The sequence below is a fragment of the Bos mutus genome, chromosome 9 (assembly GCF_027580195.1).
Source record: "Bos mutus isolate GX-2022 chromosome 9, NWIPB_WYAK_1.1, whole genome shotgun sequence".
Lineage (NCBI taxonomy): Eukaryota > Metazoa > Chordata > Mammalia > Artiodactyla > Bovidae > Bos > Bos mutus.
Window position 1 is genome coordinate 9,702,736 of NC_091625.1, and position 25,086 is coordinate 9,727,821.

Sequence of the window (25,086 nt, forward strand, 5' to 3'; positions counted from 1 at the left end):
CAGGTCTCCTGCATTGCAGGCGGACTCTTTAACCTCTGAGCCACCAGGGAAACCCGAGAATATCATATATGATGAGCAACATTTAGGGGTTTCATTTGTTTTTTAGAAGGGGACTGGTACAGGTATAATGAGTATAATTGGGGACATGGTGAATTGTCCAAGCACAGTTGTCCAATAGTTGTTGGGTCTAAACATGAGGGATACTTAATCGAGAGACACAGATATAGTGGTGGTTGGTGTGCAGGTGGAGATGAGCTGTGGGAGTGGCTGTTAACTTCAATCTGAATACATGACTTCCCCCATCTTTATGGCAGGAAAGTGAAATCAGCACCCATGTATATATTTAAAGTAGATTTCCTAGCGTTACTAATAATTAAAGACAGATTTTTGCATCAAGATTCTATCTGCGTAGAAACTGACTGCTGCCTTAGTGGACAAAACGTCCTTATGAGAAACATCATTCTGCTTTATAGTCTTTGTTATTCTTTGTTCAGAAGTTCTTTATCAATTCAAGAAAACTAAAAGCCTTCAAGAAAATTCTACATCTCATTCAGTACTCTTAATTTCTGTCATCAATTAAGATGAATATTTAAATAAACAACAACTTAATATCACTATTCAAACATTCATAATATATATATATACATATAATAGATATATATTTGTTTACCCACTTTTCTCTCCTCATTAGACTGTGATCTTTTCATATTAATCTTGGTGTCTGTAGAATGTAGCCCCCTAGCATGTAAAATGTGCTCAATAAATACTGGATGCATGAATTGTTAGAAAAGAAGAAAGAAGTGTTTGACAACTCTGGGAAAGGGTTTCTGTGAGCAAAATAAAATCTAAGAGCAGAGATGTGAAGGAAGAGCTGCTTTAGAGAGAATCTCAATCCTTTCTGAGGAGCATGTGACCTTTAAATTACTTAACTGATTGAAAATAAATCATATTTTAAGATTTCACAGTCTTTCAAAAATTTTATAACTTTGATCATGATTTGTTTTGCTTAAAATTCCTAGTTTTAGTGTTTGAATTTGATCATGTTGTATAGAATCCTGATTTGTAACTTTAGACTATATCTGATATTATTTCAGAAATTGAAATATTGGTTAAATTGTCGAAAATGCTAGAGTGACTACCAAGATAGGAAAAAAGCCATGGGATAGTTGGTCTCTCTCTACACACACGTGCAAGTGTGCACAGATGTACATATTTTAAAACTAAAAAATTTGCCTTTGTATTAATACTTTCAGTAATATACGTGTTATGGTAATTCTCAGAGAGCAGTTTTTTTTTTTCTTGTCATTTCAGAAAATAGAAAATCCTGATGAACTGGCAGAACTTATAAATATGAATCTTGCACAACTTTGCTCACTTTTAATGGCTTTATGGGGACAATTTCTGGAAGTTATAACACTACATGAGGAACTAAGACTATTACTAGCACAAGAGCACCATACTCTGAGGGTAAGTTATAAAAATAAGTGATTGTAGAGCATTTTAATGAGTATTGTCATTTATATTTAGAAATTTCTTATGAATAAAAATTCTGATTTTTATCTATTATGTTCATAAATGAGAAAAGAGACATCTATCATTGTGTTATTGTTTGATTCCTAAAGTTAATAATAGAAGAATACAGTTGAGTATATGACCTATCTCAGTTACAACCCTTGCAACTAAGAGACACCACCTGTATGAAATAAAATACACAATAAAGGATAGTTCTTGGAATCCAGGAACAGGAATTATCACTAGATCTCTTAAGAAAAAGAAACCAGAACTAAAAAGCCATCTCAGAATAGACAGAATATCTCTCTCCAAACCTCATACTCCCTCCTTTCCTCTCTCCTTCCTTCACCTCATTTAGAGAGATATATTATGAACTTTGCAGGCTCGGGGGAGTAATCTAGACATGGAGGTTGTTATAGGTCTGGTACGGACACTATGCAGAAAATTTTGTACAATTTTATTGTGTCAAGAGGCTTCGAGATGTTAAATCTCTGTCTTTTCAGCTTTATCTCCTTCTGTACTCTGTATGCACACTAATTTTCCTGAATTAGTTACACAAAACATCATGTGTATTTTATTTTCTTTTCTAGTTTTTCTTTTCTTAACTATAAAGCACAAATGAAAGTGGTAGTCGCTCAGTTGTGTCCAACACTTTGTGAACCCATGGTCCCTCCATGGAATTCCCTAGGCAGGAACACTGGAGTGGGTTGCCATTCCTTTCTCCAAGGGATCTTCCCAACCCAGGGATCAAACTGGGCTCTCCTGCATTGGCAGATGGGTTCTTTACCATCTGAGCTACTACATAAAGCACAGTATATAATTAAAATCAGAAAAGTTCATAAAACGTGCACATTTTAACAAGTGGTTAAAAGTACCTACCCTTTTAACAATCACCCAGATCAAGAAATAGAATACTGTCAATACCACAGACATGTTCTATGTATTTGTTCCAATTTCTACCCCTTTATGACATTTACAAGGAATCACCATCTTTCTCAGGAAGTTCCTTCTTTCTCTTTTAGTTATTCAGTCTATATTACTGAATTCTACATAAATGAATTCATACAGTATGTATTCTTTTGTATATTGCTTCTTTCAGTTGAGATTTTGTTTTGGAGATTAATCTATTTTTGTTGTTGTTGTTGTTAGTAGCTGTAGCTTACTCATTTTCATTGCTATAATGTATTTCCATTTGAATATACCTACAATTTGTCCATTTTACTGTTGATAAGTGGATTATTTCAGATTTGTAGCTACTGTAAACCAAGCTGCTGTGAATATTTCCTGTCGTAACAGTTTCTGTGATGTATTTACCTATGAAAGAGATTACTGTGTCATAGGGTATAAATAACGTCAATTCTATTATATAATGCTACCCTGGTTTCCAAAGTGGTGCTGATTTTCACTCCCACAAGCACCATAGTAAAGTTCTTAGTCCACCTCCTCCCCAGTTCTTGATATTGGCAGACTTTTAAACTTTTGCAAGATGGATGTAAAATGGTATATCATTTTAGTTTTATATGTATTTTTTGATGACTTGGTAATAGTTGAGCACCATTTTGTATGACTGTTGGCTGTGTAGATTTCCTGTTTGTGAAGTACCTGTCCAAACTGGCTGCCCATTTTCTATCAGATTAGTTTTCTTTTTCTTCTTGATTTATAATAGTTTTCTGTGTATTCTAAGTACTGATCTTTGTTAAATGTTTTATAAATCTTTCCTCATTTCATGGTTTTTTCCACTATGTTCATGCTGTCTTTTGATGAAGTAGAGGTCTTAATTTGTCGATGGAACGCAAGAGAAAAGCCAGACAGAGACACACCTGTATTTGGACATAATATGTACAGATCAGCAAGGAAGATGTGACATTATCAGTAAATGATATTGGGACAATTGGGTATTATATAACTGAATTATATAAAATTCAGTTCCAGATGGACTAAAAACAGACATGAAAGGCAAAATCATAAAGTTTCTAAAATATAGAAGAGAACTATCAGAAGTATTATAGAAGTAGTACAGCTTACTCCCATATTGTCTTTGTCAGAATCACAAGTTACCATTTTGGCACATTTGCTTCATCATTCCTTCTTTTTGTCAATAGATACACATTCCCAGTTGCTCAACTGGTAAAGAATCCTCCCGTAATTCTGGAGACCCCAGTTAGATTCCTGGGTCGGGAAATTCCCCTGGAGAAGGGATAGACTACCCACTCCAGTATTCTGGAGCTTCCTTGGTGACCCAGGTGGTAAAGAATCCACCTGCAATGTGGAAGACCTGGGTTCAATCCCTGGGCTGGGAAGATCCCCCTGGAGGAGGGCATGGCAACCCACTCCAGTATTCTTCCATAGAGAATCCCCATGGACAAAGGAGCTGGCGGGGTACAGTCTATGGGGTCCCAAAGAGTCAGACACGACTGAGCAACTAAGCACAGCACAGCACCCATATAAATATACTCACACACATATTTTTTTTTCTGGGCCATTTGATAGTTACAGACATTATACTCGTTTTTCCTTAAATACTTCAGGGCATATTGACTAAGAACAAAGATATCCTCTTACGTAACCACAGTACAGTGATCAACTTTAAGACATCTAATACTGAAGCTAAAGGCAAAGGAGAAAAGGAAAAATAAACCCATTTGAATGCAGAGTTTCAAATAATAGCAAGGAGAGATAAAAAAGCCTTCCTCAGTGATCAGTGCAAAGAAATAGAGGAAAACAATAGAAAGGGAAGGACTAGAGATCTCTTCAAGAAAATTAGAGATACCAAGGGAAATTTTCTTGCAAAGATGGGCACAATAAAGGGCAGAAACCTAAAGGCAGGGGCCTAACAGAAGCAGAAGAGATTAAGAAGAGGTGGCAAGAGTACACAAAAGAACTGTACAAAAAAGATCTTAAATGACCCAAATAACCATGACAGTGTGATCACTCACCTAGAGCTAGACATCCTTGAACGCAAAGTCAAGTGGGCCTTAGGAAGCATCACTACGAACAAAGCTAGTGGAGGTGATGGAATTCCAGTTGAGCTGTTTCACATCCTACAAGATGATGCTGTTAAAGTGCTACACTCAATATGCCAGCAAATTTGGAAAAGTCAGCAGTGGCCACAGGACTGGAAAAGGTCAGTTTTCATTCCAATCCCAAAGAAAAGCAATGCCAAAGAATTTTCAAACTACCGCACAATTACACTCATCTCACACTCTAGCAAAGTAATGCTCAAAATTCTCCAAGCCAGGCTTCAACAGTAAGTGAACCGTGAACTTCCAGATATTCAAGCTGGATTTAGAAAAGGCAGAGAAACCAGAGATCAAATTGCCAACATCTGCTGGATCATTGAAAAAGCAAGAGAATACCAGAAAAACATCTACTTCTGCTTTATTGATTACACCAAAGCCTTTAATGTGTGTGGATCACGACAAACTATGGAAAATTCTTAAAGGGATGGAAATACCAGACCACCTTACCTGCCTCCTGAGATACCCATATGCAGGTCAAGAAGCAACAGTTAGAACCGGACATGGAACAACAGACTGGTTCCAAATTGGGAAAGGAGGATGTCAAGGCTGTATATTGTTACCCTGCTTATTTAACTTATATGCATAGTACATCATGTAAAATGCTGGGCTGGATGAAGCACAAGCTGGCATTAAGATTGCTGAGAGAAATATGAATAATCTCATATACGCAGATGACACCACCCTTATGTTAGAAATAGAAGAACTAAAGAACCTCTTGAAAGTGAAAGAGGAGAGTGAAAAAGCTGGCTTAAAACTCAGCATTCAGAAAGCTAAGATCATGGTATCCAGTCCCATCACTTCATGGCAAATAGATGGGGAAACAGTGAGAGACTTTATTTTGGGGGGCTCCAAAATCACTGCAGATTCTGACTGCAGCCATGAAATTAAAAGACGCTTGCTCCTTAGAAGAAAGGCTAGACCAACCTGTTAAAGACAGCATATTAAAAAGCAGAGACATTACTTTGCCAACAAAGGTCCATCAAGTCAAAGCTATGGTTTTTCCAGGAATCATGTATGGATGTGAGAGTTGGACTATAAAGAAAGCTGAGCACTGAAGAATTGATACTTTTGAACTGTATTGTTGGAGAAGACTCTTGAGAGTCCCTGGACTGCAAGGAGTCAATCCTAAAGGAAATCAGTCCTGAATATTCATTGGAAGGACTAATGCTGAAGCTGAAACTCCAATATTTTGACCACCTGGTGCGAAGAACTGAGTCACTGGAAAAGACCCTGATACTGGGAAAGATTGAAGATAGGAAGAGAAGGGGACAACAGAAGATAAGATGAGATGATTGGATGGCATCACCAGTTCGATAGACATGAGTTTGAGCAATCTCTGGGAGTTGGTGATGGACAGGGAGGCCTAGCATGCTGCAGTCCATGGGGTCGCAAAGAGTCAGACACGACTGAGTAACTGAACTGTACTGAAATACTGATACCTACTACATGATTCATTTTTAAATCTGGTCAGTTGTCTTAATAACACCCTGTGTGACAACCTTTTCCAGGATCAATCTCAGGGTCACACATTGCAATCAGTTATCACATCCCTTTAAACTCTTCAGACTCACTTAATCTTCCTTCTTCCTTTCATTTTCTTCATCTTTCACAACTTTAGCCAGTAATTTTTAGACCAGTCTTCAATCTGGTCTTCAATTTGATTATGATTAGATTTAGAAGTTATAGTATTAGTGGGAATGCTACATTTTATTTCTTTTTCAGTCAATTTTGGTAAATTATATTTCTCAAGGATTTTTTTTATCTCAATATATTGACTTATTGGTCTTAAATGAATTCAGAATAATTCTGAAAATTCTTAAAAAGAATTCAGAATAATTATAATGATGATGATCCAGGATGTCGGAAAAAGAATGGTGGGCAAAGATTGAGAAGATGAAATAAATGTTTACCAAAGGCCTAGAAAAACAAAAGAACAAACAAACAGAGATGAACAATATACTAGAAGGAATTAATAGCAGAATAACTGAGGCAAAAGAACGGATTAATGACTCGGAAGATAGAATGGTGGAAATCACTGCTGCAAAACAGAATGTAGAAAAAAGAATGAAAAGAAATGAAGACAGCCTAAGAGACCTCTGGGATCATACATATTGCCTTAATAATTGCCTTAAATATAAATGGATTAAAGACACCAACCAAAAGACATAGACTGGCTGGGTAGATACAGAAACAAGACCCATAGATGTGTTGTCTACAAGAGACCCACCTCAGACTTACAGACTGAATGTAAGAGGATGGTAGAAGGTATTCCACACACAGTGAATTCATAAGAAAGCTGGAGTAACAATACATCACACAAAATAGACTTTAAAGCAAAGACTGTTATAAGAGACAAATAAGGACACTTGATAATGATCAAGTGTTCAATCTGAGAAGAAGATACAACAATTATATATGCAGTACCTCAGTATGTAAGGCAAATACTAAAAACTATAAACAGAGAAATCGACAGTAACAGAATAATAGTGGGGGACTTTAATACCCCACTTTCTCTAGACAGAAAATTAATAAGGAGCATGGACCTTAAATGACAGTTTAGATCAGTTGGATTTAATTGATATTTATAGAGCGTTTCAACCAAAAGTGGCAGACTTTACATTCTTCTCAAGTGCACATGGAACATTCTCCAGGATTGACCACATGCTGGGCCACAAGGCAAGTCTTGGCAAATTCAAGAAAATCGAAATTATATCATTTTTTCTGTCACAAAGCTCTGCGATTAGAAATAAATCACAAAAAAATACTCTAAAAAACATAAATACGTGGCAGCTAAACAATATGCTACTCAGAAACCATTGGATCACTGAAAAACTCAAAGAGGAAATTAAAAAGAAAAAACTTAGAGACAAATGAAAAGGAAAGCACAATGGTCCAAAACTTATGGGATGCAGCCAAAGCAGTTTTAAGTGGAAAGTTTATGGCAATACACAGTTACCTCAAGAAACAAGAAAAACCTCAAACAACCTAACCTTATACCTAAAACAATTAGAGAAAGAAGAAAAAACAAACCTACGATTAACAGAAGGAAATCATAAAAATCAGAGCAGAAATGAATGAAATAGAGACAAAGAAAAATCTCAAAGATCAATGAAACTAAAAGCTTATTCTTTGAAAAGATAAGCAAAATTGATAAACCTTTAGCCAGAAACCAAGAGAAAAAAAAAGGAAGGATTCAAATCAATTAAATTAGAAATGAAAAAGGAGAAGTTACAACTGACTCCATAGAAATACCAAGGATCATAAGAGACTACTATCAACAATTGTATGCCAGTGAAATGGACAACCTAGAAGAAATGCCCAAGTTCTCAGAAAGGTACAGTCTCCTTAAACTGAACCAAGATGAAATAGAAAACATGAACAGACCGGTCACAAGCACTGAAATTGAAACTGTTATTAAAAACCTCCCAACAAACAAAAGTCCGGGCCCTGACAGCTTCACAGGCAAATTTTATCAAATGTTTAGAGAAGAGCTAACACCTCTCCTTCTGAAACTGTTTTAAAAGATCGCAGAGGAAGGAAAACTCCCCAGCTCATTTTATGAGGCCACCATCACTCTGATACCAAAACCAGACAAAGATAGCACACACACACACACACACACATTATAATCCAGTATCACTGATGAACATAGATGCAAAAATCCTCAACAAACTACTAGCAATCTGTATCCCACAATACATTGAAAAGATCTTACACTATGATCAAGTGGGATTCATCCCAGTGATGCAAGCATTTTCCAACATCCACAAATCAATCAAGGTAATATACCACATCAACAAATTGAAGAATAAAAACTATATGATCATCTCAGTAGATGCTGAAAAAGCTTTTGATAAAATTCAGCACCCATTTATGATTAAAAAAAACTCTCCAGAAAGTGGGCATAGAGGGTACATAAATCAACATAATAAAGACCATATTCTACAAACCTACAGCTAGCATCATACTCAATAGTGAAAAACTGACAGCATTCCCTCTAAGATCAGGAATAAGACCAGGATGTCCACTCTCACCTATTTTATTCAACATAGTTTTGGAAGTCCTAGCTATAGCAATCAGAAAAGAAAAAGTAAGGGGAATCTAAATTGGAAAAGAAGAAGTTAAAGTATCACTATTTGCAGATGACATGATACTGTATAGATCCTAAAGGTGCTACCAGAAAACTAATAAAACTCATCAATGAATTTGGTAAATTTGCAGGTTATAAAATTAATACACAGAAATCTGTTGCATTTATCTACACGAACAATGAAAGATCAGAAAGAGAAATTCAGGAAGCAGTTCCATTTACCATTGCATCAAAAAGAATAAAATACCTGGGGATAAATCTACCTAAGGATACAAAAAACCTGTACTCTGAAAACTGTAAGATACTGATGGAAGAAATCAAATAAGTCATAAACAGATGGGAAGATACACCATATTTTTGGACTGCAAGAATCAATATTGTCAAAATGACTATAGTACCCAAGGCAATCTACAGATTCAGCACAATCCCTATCAAATTACCTATAGCATTTTTCACAGAACTAGAACAAAAAAATCTCAAAATTTGTATGGAGGCAAAAAATATCCCAAATAGCCAAAGCAAGCTTAAAAAATGGAGCTGGAGGAATCAGGCTCCCTGGATATACTACAAAGCTACAGTCATCAAAACAGTATGGTACTGGCCCAAAACTAGAAATATAGATCAATGGAACAGGACAGAAAATGCAGAAATAACCCCATTCACCTATGGTCAATTAATTGATGATGAAGTATGTTGGAAAGACAGTCTTTTAAACAAGTGGTACTGGGAAAATTGGACAATACATATTTTAAAAATGAAGTTAGATCATTTTGTATATGTATAGAACATATACAAAGATAATCTCAAAATGGATTAAAGACCTAAATATGAGATCAGACACTGTAAAACTCCTAGAGGAAAGCATAGGCAGAACACTCTCTGGCATAAATCACAGCAGTATCTTTTTCAATCCATTCCCCAGAATAATGGGAATAAAATGGGACCTACTTAAACTCAAAAGCTTTTGCACAGCAAAGGAAACAATAAACAAAATGAAAAGACAACCCACAGATTGGGAAAAAATATTTGCAATTGATGTGACTGAGATAATCACGATGGTGTGATCGCTCACCTAGAGCCAGACATCCTGAAATGTGCAGTCAAGTGGGCCTTAGGAAGCATCACTACGAACAAAGCTAGTGGAGGTGATGGAATTCCAGTGGAGCTATTTCAAATCCTGAAAGATGATGCTGTGAAAGTGTTGCACTCAATATGCCAGCAAGTATGGAAAACTCAGCAGTGGCCACAGGACTGGAAAAGGTCAGTTTTCATTCCAATCCCAAAGAAAGGCAATGCCAAAGAATGTTCAAACTACCACACAATTGCACTCATCTCACACGCTAGTAAAGTAATGCTCAAAATTCTCCAAGCCAGGCTTCAGCAATACATGAACCGTGAACTTCCAGATGTTCAACCTGGTTTTATAAAAGGCAGAGGAACCAGAGATCAAATTGCCAACATCCGCTGGATCATCAAAAAATCAAGAGAGTTCCAGGAAAACATCTATTTCTGCTTTATTGACTATGCCAAAGCCTTTGACTATGTGGATCACAATAAACTGTGGGAAATTCTGAAAGAGATGGGAATACCAGACCACCTGACCTGCCTTTTAAGAAACCTGTATGCAGGTCAGGAAGCAACAGTTAGAACTGGACATGGAACAACAGACTGGTTCCAAATAGGAAAAGGAGTACATCAAGACTGTATATTGTCACCCTGCTTATTTAACTTCTATGCAGAGTACATCATGAGAAACGCTGGGCTGGAAGAAGCACAAGCTGGAATCAAGATTGCCAGAAGAAATATCAATAACCTCAGATATGCAGATGACACCACCCTTATGGCAGAAAGTGAAGAAGAACTAAAGAGCCTCTTGATGATAATTAAAGAGGAGAGTGAAAAAGTTGGCTTAAAGCTCAGCATTCAGAAAACGAAGATCATGGCATCTAGTCCCATCACTTCATGGGAAATAGATGGGGAAACAGTGGAAACAGTGTCAGACTTTATTTTTCTGGGCTCCGAAATCACTGCAGATGGTGATTGCAGCCATGAAATTAAAAGATGCTTACTCCTTGGAAGGAAAGTTATGACCAACCTAGACAGCATATTAAAAAGCAGAGACATTACTTTGCCAACAAAGGTCTGTCCAGTCAAGGCTATGGTTTTTCCAGTGGTCATGTATGGATATGAGAGTTGGATTGTGAAGAAAGCTGAGCACCGAAGAATTGATGCTTTTGAACTGTGATGTTGGAGAAAACTCTTGAGAGTCCCTTGGACTGCAAGGAGATCCAACCAGTCCATTCTAAAGGAGATCAGCCCTGGGTGTTCATTGGAAGGACTGATGCTGAAGCTGAAACTCCAGTACTTTGGCCACCTCATGCGAAGAGTTGACTCATTGGAAAAGACTCTGATGCTGGGAGGGATTGGGGGCAGGAGGAGAACAGAACGACAGAGGATGAGATGGCTGGATGGCCTCACCAACTCAATGGACATGAGTTTGGGTGTACTCCGGGGGTTGGTAATGAACAGGGAGGCCTGCCATGCTGCAATTCATGGGGTCGCAAAGAGTTGGACACTACTGAGCGACTGAACTGAACTGAACTGATAAGGGATTAATCTCCAGATTTACAAACAGTTTGTGATGCTTAACAGCATCAAAACCAACAGAACACTCAAAAAGTGGACAGAAGACCTGAATAGATATTTCTCCAAAGAAGACATACAGATGGCCAGCAGACTCATGAAGAGATGTTCAATGCTGCTGGTTATTAAGGAAATGCAAATCAAAGCTGCAGTGAGATAACACCTCACACTGGTCAGAATGACTATCATCAAAAACTGACAAAAAAATAAACGCTGGGAGGGCATGGAGAGTAGGGAACCCTCTTACACTGTTGGTGGGAATGTAAATTGGTATAGCCACTGTGGAGAACAGTATGAAGTTTCCTTAAAAAACTAAATATAGAGCTACTATTGGAAAAGACTCTGATGCTGGGAGGGATTTGGGGGCAGGAGGAAAAGGGGACAACAGAGGATGAGATGGCTAGATGGCATCACCGACTCAATGGACGTGAGTTTGAGTGAATTCCAGAAGATGGTGATGGACAGGGAGGCCTGGCGTGCTGCGATTCATGGGGTCGCAAAGAGTCGGACACGACTGAGTGACTGAACTGAACTGAACTGAACTGAACTACAGAGCTACCATATGACCCTGCAGTCCCACTCCTGCTCAGCATGTATCAGGAGGAAAACATGATTTGAAATGATATATGCACCCCAGTGTTCATTGCAGCCCTGTTTACAATAGCCAAGACATGGAAGCAACCTAGATGTCCATCAGCAGATGAATGGATAAGAAAGCTGTGGTACATATACACAATGGACTATTACTCAGCTGTAAAAAGAACACATTTGAATCGGTTCTAATGAGGTGGACAAAACTGGAGTCTATTATGCAGAGTGAAGTAAGTCAGAAAGAAAAACACCAATACAGTATATTAATGCATATATGTTAATGCATATATATGGAATTTAGAAAGATGGTAACTATGACCCTATATGTGAGACAGTAAAAGAAACACAGATACAAAGAACATACTTTTGAACTCTGTGGGAGAATGCGAGGGTGGGATGATTTGAGAGAATAGCTTTGAAACCTGTATATTATCATATGTGAAATAGATCATCAGTCCAAGTTCAATGCATGAAATGGCACTTAGGGCCCGTGCTCTGGGATGACCCTGAGGGATGGGATGGGGAGGGAGGTGGGAGGGGGGTTCAGGATGGGGGACACATGTACACCCATGGCTGATTCATGTCAATGTATGGCAAAACCCACCACAATATTGCAAAGTAATTAGTCTCCAATTAAAATAAATTAATTAATTTTTTAAAAAAGAAGATGTGGTATGTATATACAATGGAATATTATTCCATTAAAAAGAATGAAAAAAGGCCATTTGCAGCAACATAGGTGGACCTAGACAGTGTCATACTGAGTGAAGTAAGTCAGACAGAGAAGGATAGATATCATATGGCATCCCTTATATGTGGAATCTAGAAATAAATGATACAAATGAACTTACATACAAAACAGAGACTCACAGATTCAGAAAACGAATTTATGGTTGCCTGGGGGAAGGGAGTTAGGGAGTTTAGAAGGTCATGAACACACTGCTATATTTAAAATGGGTAACCAACAAGGATCTATTGAATAGCACATGGAAATCTACTCAACATTATATGCCAGTCTGGTTGGGAGGGGGATTTGGGGGAGAATGGATACATGTGTATAGATGGCTGATTCCCTTCTCTGTTTACCTGAAACTGCTGCTGCTGCTAAGTCGCTTCAGTCGTGTCCAACTCTGTGCGACCCCATAGACGGCAGCCCACCAGGCTCCGCCATCCCTGGGATTCTCCAGGCAAGAACACTGGAGTGGGTTGCCATTTCCTTCTCCCAGTGCATGAAAGTAAAGTGTGAAAGTGAAGTTGCTCAGTCGTGTCTGACTCTTCGAGACCCTATGGACTGCAGTCTTCCAGGCTCCTCTGTCCATGGGATTTTCCAGGCAAGAGTACTGGAGTGGGATGCTATTGCCTTCTCCAACCTGAAACTGCTACAGCATTGTTAATTGGCTATACTATACCCAATACAAAATAAAAAGTATAGTCTGAAAAAAATAATGCTGGAATTTCAGTTTAAGTAAAATCTACAGATCAATTTAGACAGAATTTTCCCCTTAATTATATTGAGCCAATCTGTGAACATGACCTGGCTCCCCATTTACTTAGGTCTTTAATTTCTCTTAGAAGTGTTTTGTAGTTTTCAGTCTCTTTTATTTATTTATAACCTTTTTATGCAATTATATTATGTGATGTTGTTATAAATAGTCTTTTAATTTCATTTTTTTAAAGGTTGTTACTAGAGTGTAAAAGTACAATTGATTTTTGCTTATTGATTTTATATCCTATGACCCTGCTAAACTTATAGGTATAGTATATTACAAATCTAACTTGGGTCATGTTAATTCATAGGGTTGTTTAATCAACATTCTGGGTGGCCATTTTTTTTGTCTCTGCTTTGCTATTTTAAAGACATACCGTTATCATCTGTCCGCCATACTCTGTGATAATAAATCAGTCATTGATATCAGGGTTCCCAACCCCTGGGCCGCAGACAGGGCCACACAGCAACAGGTGAGAGGCAAGTGAGTGAGCAGCGCTGCTTCTGTGTTTACATCTCCCCATCGCTCACATTACCACTTGAGTTCCACCTCCTGTCAGGTCAGCAGTGGCATTAGATTCTCATAGGAGCATGAACCCTACTGTAAAACTGTGCCTGCAAGGGATCTAGAGTGTGCTCCCCGTATGGGAATCACCTGAAAACTACCACCACCACCCTTTTCCATGGAAAAATTGTCTTCCGCTAAACCTGTCCCTCCCTACCACCCAAAAGGTTGGGAACACTGATTTACAATGTTGTTTTCCTTCAGCTGCTGTTAGGATCTTCTCTTTATCTTTGTTTTTTTAGCTATTTAATTCTGATGTGCCTTGTATTTTCTTAATTTATCTTCCTTAGGATTTGCTTTAATTCCCAGATCTGCAGTGTGATATTTTTATCAAAATTTTAGCCATAACTATAGATTTTTTTATGCCCCAGTTTTTCCCTCTGGCACTCTCATATCACTTGTTAACACTTTTGGTATTTTGGGGTCTTTAGTTTTTTTTCTCTATGTTGTTTGGAGTGAATAATTTTTGTTATTCTATCTTTGAATTCACTAACTCATTTCTGTAGTGTCTGATCTGGTCTAAGTCTTATCTAGTAAAATTTTCATTTCTGATATTATATTCTTACTTCCAAAATTTCCCCTTGGTATTTTTTTTAATGGTTTCATTTTTCTGCTGAGGTTCCTCATCTCTTCCTTCATTAAGATCAGCTGCTCTCAGTCATTTGGTAGTGTATAATTATTGCCTAAAAGTACTTGCCTGGACTTCTGGTTTCTGATCTGGTTTGGAAGAGACTTGGACTTCATCACTTCCTTTCTACCAACAAGAAAAGAGCTGAACAAACCAAATGTCAACACATCTTTTTATATCCATTTGAGAATTGAGGCTGCATGATAAACTTCTGCCCACCTCACCTGAACTGGAAAGAGAGATAGCCAATTACAGAGAATCACATCTTGCTAAAGCAGAAACGTATCCATGAACAGAAATCACCAGGAGCCAGTACCAGGGGAGCAAAATTTACACTGTAATTGACAAATTTCTGGGGGCTCAGTTTGGACAAGTTTGAGTTGGTAACTCCAGAGGGCCCAGTCTTAGGGGATACCCACACTTCTATGAGTTTTAGCTTGAGGAATCCTACCAGATTCGCATAATGATGATCAGAGAAATCCCCTCATGCAGGGAGAGGTGGAAATAGTCATTTGTAGATACATTCAGAGCATTCTATCCTTCTTAACAAGACCTTCCTCCTCAGAAGCTCTTTCTGGAGCCCATCTGACCTGGAGGACCCAATTCCAGCCCTCTCTAGCCATTCACTTGGGGAAGGAAAATTCCCAACTTACATTATCAGAGAATTGCAAATTAAAACAATGAGATGCCATACACACCTGTAAGAATGACTAAAATCAAAAACACTGACAACACCAAATATTGATAAGGATGGGGACCCAACAGGAATTCTCATTCATTGCTGTTGGGAATGCAAAATGGTGCAGCCAGTTTGGAAGATGGCTTGGCAATTTCATACAAATCCAAACATACTCTTACACTACAATCCAGCTATCATGCTTTTTTATTTTTTTCCCAAATTAATTGAAAGTTAGGTCTACGCAAAAACCTGCACATATATTATGGCAGCTTTTTTCATAATTGCCAAAACTTGAACTAAACTGTCCTTCATCAGGTGAATGAATAAATCTTTGTTTATCCATATAATGGAACTTTTTTCAGTAATAAAAAGAAATGAGCTATCAAACCATAAAAAGACATAGAAAAACCTTAATAATTTATTTTTGCTAAATGAAGCCAATCTGAAGAGAGTTACCTACTATATGATTCCAACTGTATGATATTCTGGAAAAGGAAAAACTAAAGAGATGATCAGTAGTTGCCAGGGGCTCTGGGGAATTGGGAGAGAGTCAGGTGGGTGGAGCACAAGAGATCTTTAGGACAGTGGAACTGTTCTCTATGATGTTGTGATGGTAGGTGTTTGTCTTTATACATTTGTCAAAGCCCATACCATGCACAGTACCAAGGGTGAACCTTAATGAAGTGATGAACTTTAGTTGTTGATGATGTGTCAACATTGGTTCATCAGTTATAACAAATGCATCAAATTATTGGAGAAGGAAATGGCAACCCACTCCAGTATTCTTGCCTGGGAGACACCATGGACAGAAGAGCCTGGCAGGCTACAATCCATGGAGTCGCAAAAGAGTGGGACACAACTTAGCGACTGACCAACAACATCAAATTATAACAAATACAAAACGCAAATAATAGGAAAAACCTGGGGGCTTGGTGTATAATTGGAATTTTCTATAATTTCTGATCAATTTTTCTCTAAAACTGCTCTTAAAAAAAAAAAAACTTTAGTTTTAATTTTTTTTTTTTTAATTCTTGCTTGCTATTTCTAGCACCTGGGTTATTGTGGAGTCTATTTCAACAAACTGCTTGTATCGCTTGATTGTAAGGTACATTTTCCCACTTCTTTGCGTATCCAGTGGGTGTTCTTCAGGGCTGGAAGCAGTTGCTCCATGTATTTTGTTAGGTTTTGTAAGTTGTTTTCAGTAGAGTCAATCCAATACCAGTTTCTCTGTCCTGGTCTCAGTGAAGTTAAATAGTGCTTTTCAACTTTGGCTGTGTATTAGAGTCATCTTGGGAACTTTAAAAATTATCAGTGCTAAATGGGGCCCAGACATGGGTAGAATTTTTTAAGTTCTCCAATTGATTAACAGGTTTGGGTGGTAGGGGTGGTTTAGTCACCAAGTCATGTCTAACTCATTGCTACCCCATGGACTGTAGCCTGCCATACTCCTCTTTCGTGGGATTTCCCAGGCAAGAATACTAGAATAGGTTGCCATTTCCTTCTCCAGGGGATCTTCCTGACTCAGGGATCAAACGTGTGTCTCCTGCTTGGCAGGCAGATTCTTTACCACTGTATCACCTGAGAACAGTGTTAGGCCTTTCCCTAAATAAGAGGATTCTGCTAGGGGGAGTGGGAACTGAAATCTAGCCTGTCTTCCCTTGAGGCAGGTTGTATCTGCCTATGAAAAGAGTACCTTTTTGTTTCGCTTCCTGTTTGTTTTCCTTTTCCATTATGGTTTATCACAGGATATTGAATATTGTTCCCTGTGCCATACAGTAGGCCCTTGTTGTTTATCTGGTCTGTGTCTAATAGTTTGCCACTGTGAATCCCAGACTCCCAATTCTTCCCTCTTCCTGTCCTCCTCCTCCTTGACAGCCACAAGTCTGTTCTCTGTAAGTCTGTTTCACAGATGCCTCATGCCTCCCCTTGTCCCTCTGAAGATCCTGTCTCACCAACTCAGGGAGATAGGCTGAGGAAATCAGAAACTCAACTGGCTGTATCTTGATGACGAATAAAACATTTCTCCAATTCATTGTGTATTTAAAACCAAAGAACCTCTAGTCTTCTTTCCCTTTAGAAAACATTTTCAATGTAATGTAATTCCTAGCTATAATCTGATTTCTCTCTCCTCCACGTACCCTTCAAACAAAATATATTTTCCGTGCCCTTACTGGTGCTTCAATTGCTGTCCGTAGCTGACAAAGCCTTTGAATAATTAGAAATGAAAAGGTCAAAATACGAATATGATGGAAGAAATATTCAACTCGATTTGACCAGTATTTACAAAGCACTTGCTTTTATAACGTACCAAGATGTATTTTAGGCAGATAGCAAAGATCATCCCAAATACAGCTCCTACTCTAAAGAATATCACACATTAAGAGGGGAGACAATTCACATAAACAATTATTTTAAGGAAAAATGTGGTGAATGCTACAATGGTAATTGTCATAGCTTATATTTGCATATACCTTCCAGTTTAAAAAAAGAAATATCAAACACGTAATTATGCTTACTCTTCACAATAACTCCGTATGTAGACTAAGTATTAAGTGTAATTGAAAGCGAGTCATCGAGGCTCCCAAGGTGAAATGCCTGAGGTCGCAGTGTCAGTGAGTCCACCCATCAGCTCACCTGACGTGTCCTGGGCTGCCTGGCACACAGCATGAAGCAGGAGCTAGGCGGTCCTACCATTTTTTCGTGTACTGCGCACTCTTCTTGGTGTGGGGGACAGAATCCCCATCTTCAAGGAGGATGAATGGTGAATCCGTAATGTAAGCCGAAGTTTCTTACTCTGCATTCTGTTCTTTCTTTTAACTCATGCAGTAAGTACCAACATACAGAGGTTTGGCAACACTGAGGAGAGAGGTTAATCTTATGGGGGTGGTTATGGGGGCCCTTGCGGAGGGTGTTTTTCTTCCTACCACCTAAAACCTCATTGACTTGTTAGATGCACCATGTTATTCATACTCCCTTTTGGAATTTTTCAGGTGCGCAGGTTTTCTGAGGCCTTCTTTTGTTTTGAACATCCAAGAGAAGCTGCCATTGCATACCAGGAACTTCAGTGAGTAGCACAAATCCAAAGTTTAAATGATTTTGTTTCCTTTTATATAAGATATCATCTCAGAATTTATCATGGTGGAATATACAATATTTACAGCAAAAGAAATGAGAATTTGAAATTCAGAAATCTCCTGTTTAATCAAATGTGTTTAATCTTGTGAATTGCTTCATGAAAGACCCCTGCCTTCCGTAAAGAATCACATTGCACTACTATCCCATCCCACACATGAGATCTACCCACCCTTAGGAGTCCCACAAGGCCCTGGTTCCAGCCTTCCGTTTGGTCATCTTGTTGTACCTTTATTTTCACAGGTCAGAATCTCTTACATTTACGATTATGTATTGCAGGTTCTCAAAAGTAGTCTGGCACTTTTGAGACTGGCAAAAGACTGGCACTTCTTGCCATTATGTAAAAGATGTATAATTCAAATATCCAGAGTAGATGCCTTTTTTTTTCCCTACTGAGTATTTTTAGATCTGGTTTTCTTTGGCTTTAAAGAATATTTTGAGGACATTATGCTGAGTGAAAAGAAGTGAGACATAAAAGAATAAATTATATATGATTCTGTTTATATGACGTTCTGGAACACATAAAACTAAGGTGAAGTGAAAGTCAGGACAGTGGTTGTCTTGGTGTTGACTTGGGCAGAGAGTTTGCCTGGGATGACATTAGAATACTCTCTAGACAGGTGGAAATGTTCTGATTCTGTGTCCACTTACCAGAACCATACAGCTAAGGTGTATTTGTTTCAGTGCCTGTGAACTGTACCTTAAAAGAGAACTGTAAATAATCATAGGGTGTGTGAGTGGAGGTTCAGACAAAGCGAGAGGGAAAATGCTCATTGTTGAAGCTGATGGGATTATTTTGCTATTCTGTGTACTTTGATTTGTTTAGGAAATTTTTCATAAGAAAAAGTTTTTTAAAAAAACTTTTATATTAGAAAAGTATATACCTTTTTAAAAATAGCTGTTGTGTTTATCAGTATGTGTTAAGTAAGCAGTAGGAATGGAACACTTTTTTTCAACTTATCATCAAATCATTAGTAGGCATTTGAGCTTTTGGTCTTTCTCTTCTATGCTATTCTCAGCTAATTAGGAAGTGCATATATTAAGTACAGATAAATCGCTTTGAAATAACATTTGTCAGTAAACCATAATTTTTATAAGTCAATAGTTTTCATTGTAGCAGTTTTTATCTCTGATCAAGGAACTCCTTTGTCAGGAGCTTGTGTCTTGAGTGGTGGGGAGCACATGACTGATGAGGGGATGGTGCCCGGGGGACTATGAGGTGGAACTGGTGTGATTATCTCGGTTGCAGTCTGACGTGAGACATGTTTTTCAGTGCTCAGAGTCATCTCCAGATGTGCACCGCTATCAAAAACACTTCCTTCTGCAGCTCTCTCCCACCCCTGCCTATTGAATGTAGTGAATTAGATGGAGATCTCAATTCGTTACCTATTATCTTTGAAGATAGGTATTTAGATTCAGTTACTGAAGGTAAGTGTAATCTAACTATAATATGTAAGCTATGTGTCATTGACAGTATATTATACCTACTATACATAAAGCCATTCCTTAATGTGGGACTTTTTTCCCCCTCCAGTTTTATTTATTTTTGAGGATATTAGAAAGTTATAGTCAGAAAAAGTAGTCTTAATCATATAAGTTCTTACACCTTGTCTTAAATCTGAATTTCTTTTTCTTTGGATAAAAGACTTAGATGCACCCTGGATGGGAATTCAGAGTCTTCAGAGATCAGAGTCCAGTAGAATGGATAAATGTGAGACTGAAGAAAGCACTCTAGCTGGACTTTCCAGCCCAGAGTTGAAAATCAGACCTGCTGGGACCTCCAGTTTTTGGTCTACAGAAGGTGAAAAGCAGCTAACAAAGTCTCTAAAAGGAAAGAATGAAGAATCAAATAAATCCAAGGTTAAGGTTACTAAGCTCATGAAAACAATGAAACCTGAAAACACAAAAAAATTAATAAAACAGAACTCTAAGGATTTGGTGGTTTTGGTAGGCTACAAATGCTTGAAAAGTACAGCATCAAATGATCTCTTTAAAAGCTTTGAAGGCAACCCTACACATAGTCAGAAGGAAGGTCTGGACCCCACAATATATGGATATAATTTTGATCCAAAGACCTACATGAGACAGACAAGTCAAAAGGAAGCTAGCTATTTGCCAGCTAATACAGAAAGAACTGAACAAAAGTCTCCAGATATTGAAAATGTGCAACCAGACCTGTTTGATCCTTTGAACTCTGGCAGCCTAAATCTTTGTGCAAATTTGTCCATTTCAGGTAAACTTGATATCTCCCAGGATGATAGTGAAATTGCACAAGTGGAACACAGTGTGGCATCCAGAAGCTCATCAGACGATTGCCATGATCGTCAGTCTGCCCCCACTTCAGGAGTTAGGACAATTGAAGTTAAGCCATGTAATAAAGACTGTTTCAGTGGAGAGAAAGTAACTGTTAAAATAGGACCTTGGACAGAGCTTCAACAAGATGAAATATTTGTGGATAATTTACAACTGCCCAGCTTTGAGTCCTTAGACTCTAATGGTAAATCTAAACCTATGGAAATAACACTTGAAAAGGAAGCTTTGCAGGAAGCTAAGTGTCATTCTGTCGGGGAATCGTTAGTTAAGTTAAGAAATAATCAACCTGCTTCTACAAGAGAATACCACCTTGTAGTGAGTGGAGACACCATTAAGTTACCAGACATTAGTGCCACGTGTGCCTCATCTCGGTTCTCAGACTCAGGTGTGGAAAGTGAACCAAGCTCTGTTGCAGCACATCCAAACCCTGACATAGTCTTTGAAACTGTACCAGGGCAAGGTCTTTTCATCAGTGAAAGGTTATTTCCTCAGCTTTTGATGAAGCCTGACTGTAATGTAAAGTTTTCACTAGGCAGTCACTGTACTGAGAGTACAAGTGCTTTCAGTGAGATCCAGTCATCCTTAACCTCCATAAATTCTCTGCCTTCTGATGACGAGCTGTCACCTGATGAAAATCCTAAGAAATCTGCTGTATCTGAATGCCACCTAAGTGATAGCAAAACTGTGTTAAATCTAGGAACAACTGATGTGCCAAAATGTGACGATAGGAAAAAGTCAAGTATTATTTTGCAGCAGCAGAGTGTCATATTTTCAGGGCATTTGGACAATGAAACTATAGAAATACATTCCTTAAATTCAAGCACTAAAGACCCTTTACAATTTGTTTTTTCAGATGAAGATACTTCCAGTGATGTGAAAAGTAGTTGTAGCTCCAAACCTAACTTGGACACTGTGTGTAAAGACTCCCAGAGTCCTGATAAATCCAGTGACTCTGTAGGAACCACAGTTCCATTAAGTTCAGAACTGGCTTGTTCAGGCACCCCTTGTGTCGTTTCAGGTTCCGTTTCCACCAGGGCAGATAGCAGTGAAGATAGAACTGTGAAAAGGAAAAACAGCGATGCATTAAATCCCAAACAAATGTGTTCAGAAGCCCCTGCAGTTAAAGATGAAACTTACCTGGGTACAGGTGATGCTTTTTCAGCCAGTCCTGATATGGTAAAGCAAGGGCTTGTGGAAAATTATTTTGGCTGTCAAAGCAGTACGGATGTTTCTGACACATGTGCTATTAGCTACAGCCATTCAGTTAGCCCTCAGAAAGAAACTTCTGGAAAAGAAATGAGTAGTCCTCAGCGGGATCAGGGTAAAGATGAGGAAGAGGAAGAGCAGGATCAACAAATGGTTCAAAACGGGTATTATGAGGAGGCAGATTACTCCTCTCTGGAGGCCGCGGGAGATGCTCACTGTGCAGATGGAGCTGACCTGGGAGGAGAAAGACTTGCCAAGTCTGAAAGACTGGCCGGCGACTATCTGAGCGATGGCATAACCATGCCTACTGTCTGTACTTCTGGCTGTCTGTCCTTCCCGTCTGCACCACGAGAGTCCCCTTGTGGCGTTAAGTACTCTTCTAAGAGTAAGTGTGACGCTGTTACCAAGCAGCCGAGCAGCGCCTCCCACAGCTGCACCTCATCTCTGTCCTGGTACGAAAACTCGCCAAAGCCTCAGATACAAGCGTAAGTAGTGGAGCGCAACGGCATGAGCTGTGAGAGAGGGAACATGTGTATATCTTTCTCTGGAAACATGCATATTTCACATTCTCTGACTTCTGTAATATAGAAAGTATTTCTTTGATTAGCTGTCCAGAATGGAGAAGTGAACTCAGTATGCTGCCTGAGACAGACCTGTAGGTTCCTATATGATTGTCCTCTTCTATTGGCTACACATCCCTGATATAACTTTTTCATCGGTAGTTGTGTGGTAAAAGTGTGGAATAGTTGAGCTTAAAACCCTTTTTTTCCCATCATTTCTCCCCATTTACTCCCAGACAGAAGTTAGGTTTTATAAGGACATCTAGCAATTAAGGACAGTATTAGATAATTACTAGAAACTTCCTCAGCCTGCCAGACTCAGATTGCCTCAGCTAAGTCAGTGGTTCCAGAATTGAGATTTAATGGTCCAGTTGAAAAAAAAAAAAATCCAGAAAAATTTGAAGATGGCATAGATTTACTAGTATGGCACAGTTGTCTACCACCTTAATCCAGATGGAATTATAATCCCTAGAGTAAAATGTCTGGGTTTGGCTACTATAGGTTTTTAAGTTCCCAGATTATTCTGATGTGTGCACATAAGTGAGATCCATGGTGCTACAGCTAGTGAACCCACTGAGATGAGAATTTATTGTTATTCAGTCACTCAGCCGTGTCCAACTCTTTGTGACCCCACAGACTACACCACACCAGGTTTCCCTGTCCTTCTTGATCTTCCAGAGTTTGCTCAAACTCACGTCCATTGAGTTGGCGATGCCATCCAACCATCTCGTCCTCTGTCATCCTATTCTCTTGCCTTCAATCTTTCCCAGCTTCAGGTTATTTTCTAGTGAGTTGGCTCTTTGCATCAGGTGGCCTCAGTATCGGATCTTCAGCTTCAACATTAGTCCTCCAAGGAATATTCAGGGTTGATTTCCTTTAGGATTGATTGATTTCACCTCTTGCAAGGGACTCTCAAGAATCTTCTCCAGCACTACAGTTGGAAAGATCAATTCTTCAGTGCTCAGCCTTCTTTATGGTCCAATTCTCACAGCCATATATGACTCTACAGACCTTAGTCAGCAAAGTGATGTCTTTGCTTCTTAATATTGCTGTCTAGATTTGTCATAGTTTTTCTTCCAAGGAGCAAGCATCTTTTAATTTTATGGCTGCAGTCACCATCTGCAGTGATTTTGGAGCCCAATGAAATAAAGTCTGTCACTGTTTTCATTGTTTCCCCATCTGTTTGCCTTGAAATGATAGGACTAGATGCCATGATCTTAGTTTTTTGAATGTTGAGTTTTAAGCCAGTTTTTTCACTCTCCTCTTTCACTTTCATCAAGAGGTTCTTTAGTTCTTCACTTTCTGCTGTAAGGGTGATGTCACCTGCATATCTGAGGATATTGATATTTCTCCCGCCAATCTTGATTCCAGCTTGTGCTTCATCCAGCCCGGCATTTTGCATGTTGTACTCTGCATAGAAGCTAAATAAGCAGGGTGACAATATATAGCCTTGACATACTCCATTCCCAATTTTGAACCAGGTGAGAAGTGCCTACTGAAGAATTATAATGTGCTAGAAGGGGGCTTCCCGGGTACCTCAGCAGTAAAGAAGCCTCCTACCAATGCAGGAGACACAGGTTCAATCCTTGGGTCTGGAACATCCCCTGGAGAAGGAAATGGCAAACCACTCCAGTATTCTTCCCTGAGAAATATCATGGACAGAGGAGCCTGGCAGGCTATAGTCCATGGGGTTGCAAAGAATTGGACACAAAGTGACTAAACAATGACAGATGTGCTAGGAAGTTGGAGGAAATTGTTCCACCTCCTGGCAGCTCAGTCTCTTCCTGAATCAAACATGAAAGCAGTATTCTTCACCCAGTGTGTCCCCCTCAGTTTAGTGTTTAGCAGCTTACTTGAGTTTTACTTTCATCAGCCCAAATCATATAATATTAAAATAGTTCATAATTTTTCATGTTCTCAATCCCCAAATTGAATAGATATGTTTGTGCCAATTTTATTTAATCACATCCCCCCTTAGTTCTATTCCTTCTTACTGATATTTTTAGAGAAAAATACAAATAAGTTAATCTACTAAATATAATACCTGCCGTTCTCACCAGTACACTGTGTAGAATAGTGCCTTTTTTTCCATTTATGTAAGATTAAAAAGGAGCAAGGGACTTCCCAGGTAGCTCAGCTGGTAAAGAATCTGCCTGCAATACTGGAGACCCTGATTCAAAACTTGGGTCGGGAAGTTCCCCTGAAGGAGGGCATGGCAACCCACTCCACTATTCTTGCTTGGAGAGTCCTCATGGACAGAGGAGTCTGGCTGGCTACAGTCCATAGGGTCGCAAAGAGTCGGACATGACTGAGTGACTAAGCACATACAGCACAAAAACGAGCAAGGAGGGTAAGATTTGGTCGCAGGATCAGCATCAGACTGTTAGTCTTTGCAGTACTTCTCCCAGCTTTTTCTGCATACAATATAAAGTTCTGTAAAAAGCATAACTCCATTCCTAATATTTTCTAGTGGATTTCAAATTTAAAAGAATATTTTTAAGTGATGTCAGGGTGTAATTACTTATTGTATTTGATCAGAGTATGTACTAAAAAACAGGGATTGAACCCAGGTCTCTTGCATTGCAGGCAGATTATCAGCTGAGCCACCAGGGAAGCCCTAGTAAAGAAAATCACTGTCTAATTTCTAAATCATTTAGGTGA

General features: G+C 38.7%; 1 protein-coding gene across 4 annotated transcripts in view; it reads left to right on the forward strand.

Moving 5' to 3' along the window:
* FAM135A (family with sequence similarity 135 member A) overlaps window positions 1-25,086 on the forward strand; it is a 154,432-nt gene that overhangs the window by 99,388 nt on the left and 29,958 nt on the right. For 2 of the 4 annotated variants that reach the window (XM_070376171.1, XM_070376172.1), the window contains 4 exons: window positions 1,312-1,467; window positions 18,205-18,278; window positions 19,620-19,774; window positions 19,992-22,350. In XM_070376171.1, coding sequence (XP_070232272.1) covers window positions 1,312-1,467; window positions 18,205-18,278; window positions 19,620-19,774; window positions 19,992-22,350 — 2,744 coding nt within the window. The remainder of the gene's footprint in view (window positions 1-1,311; window positions 1,468-18,204; window positions 18,279-19,619; window positions 19,775-19,991; window positions 22,351-25,086) is intronic. The other 2 variants (XM_070376173.1, XM_070376174.1) reach the window with 1 other exon arrangement.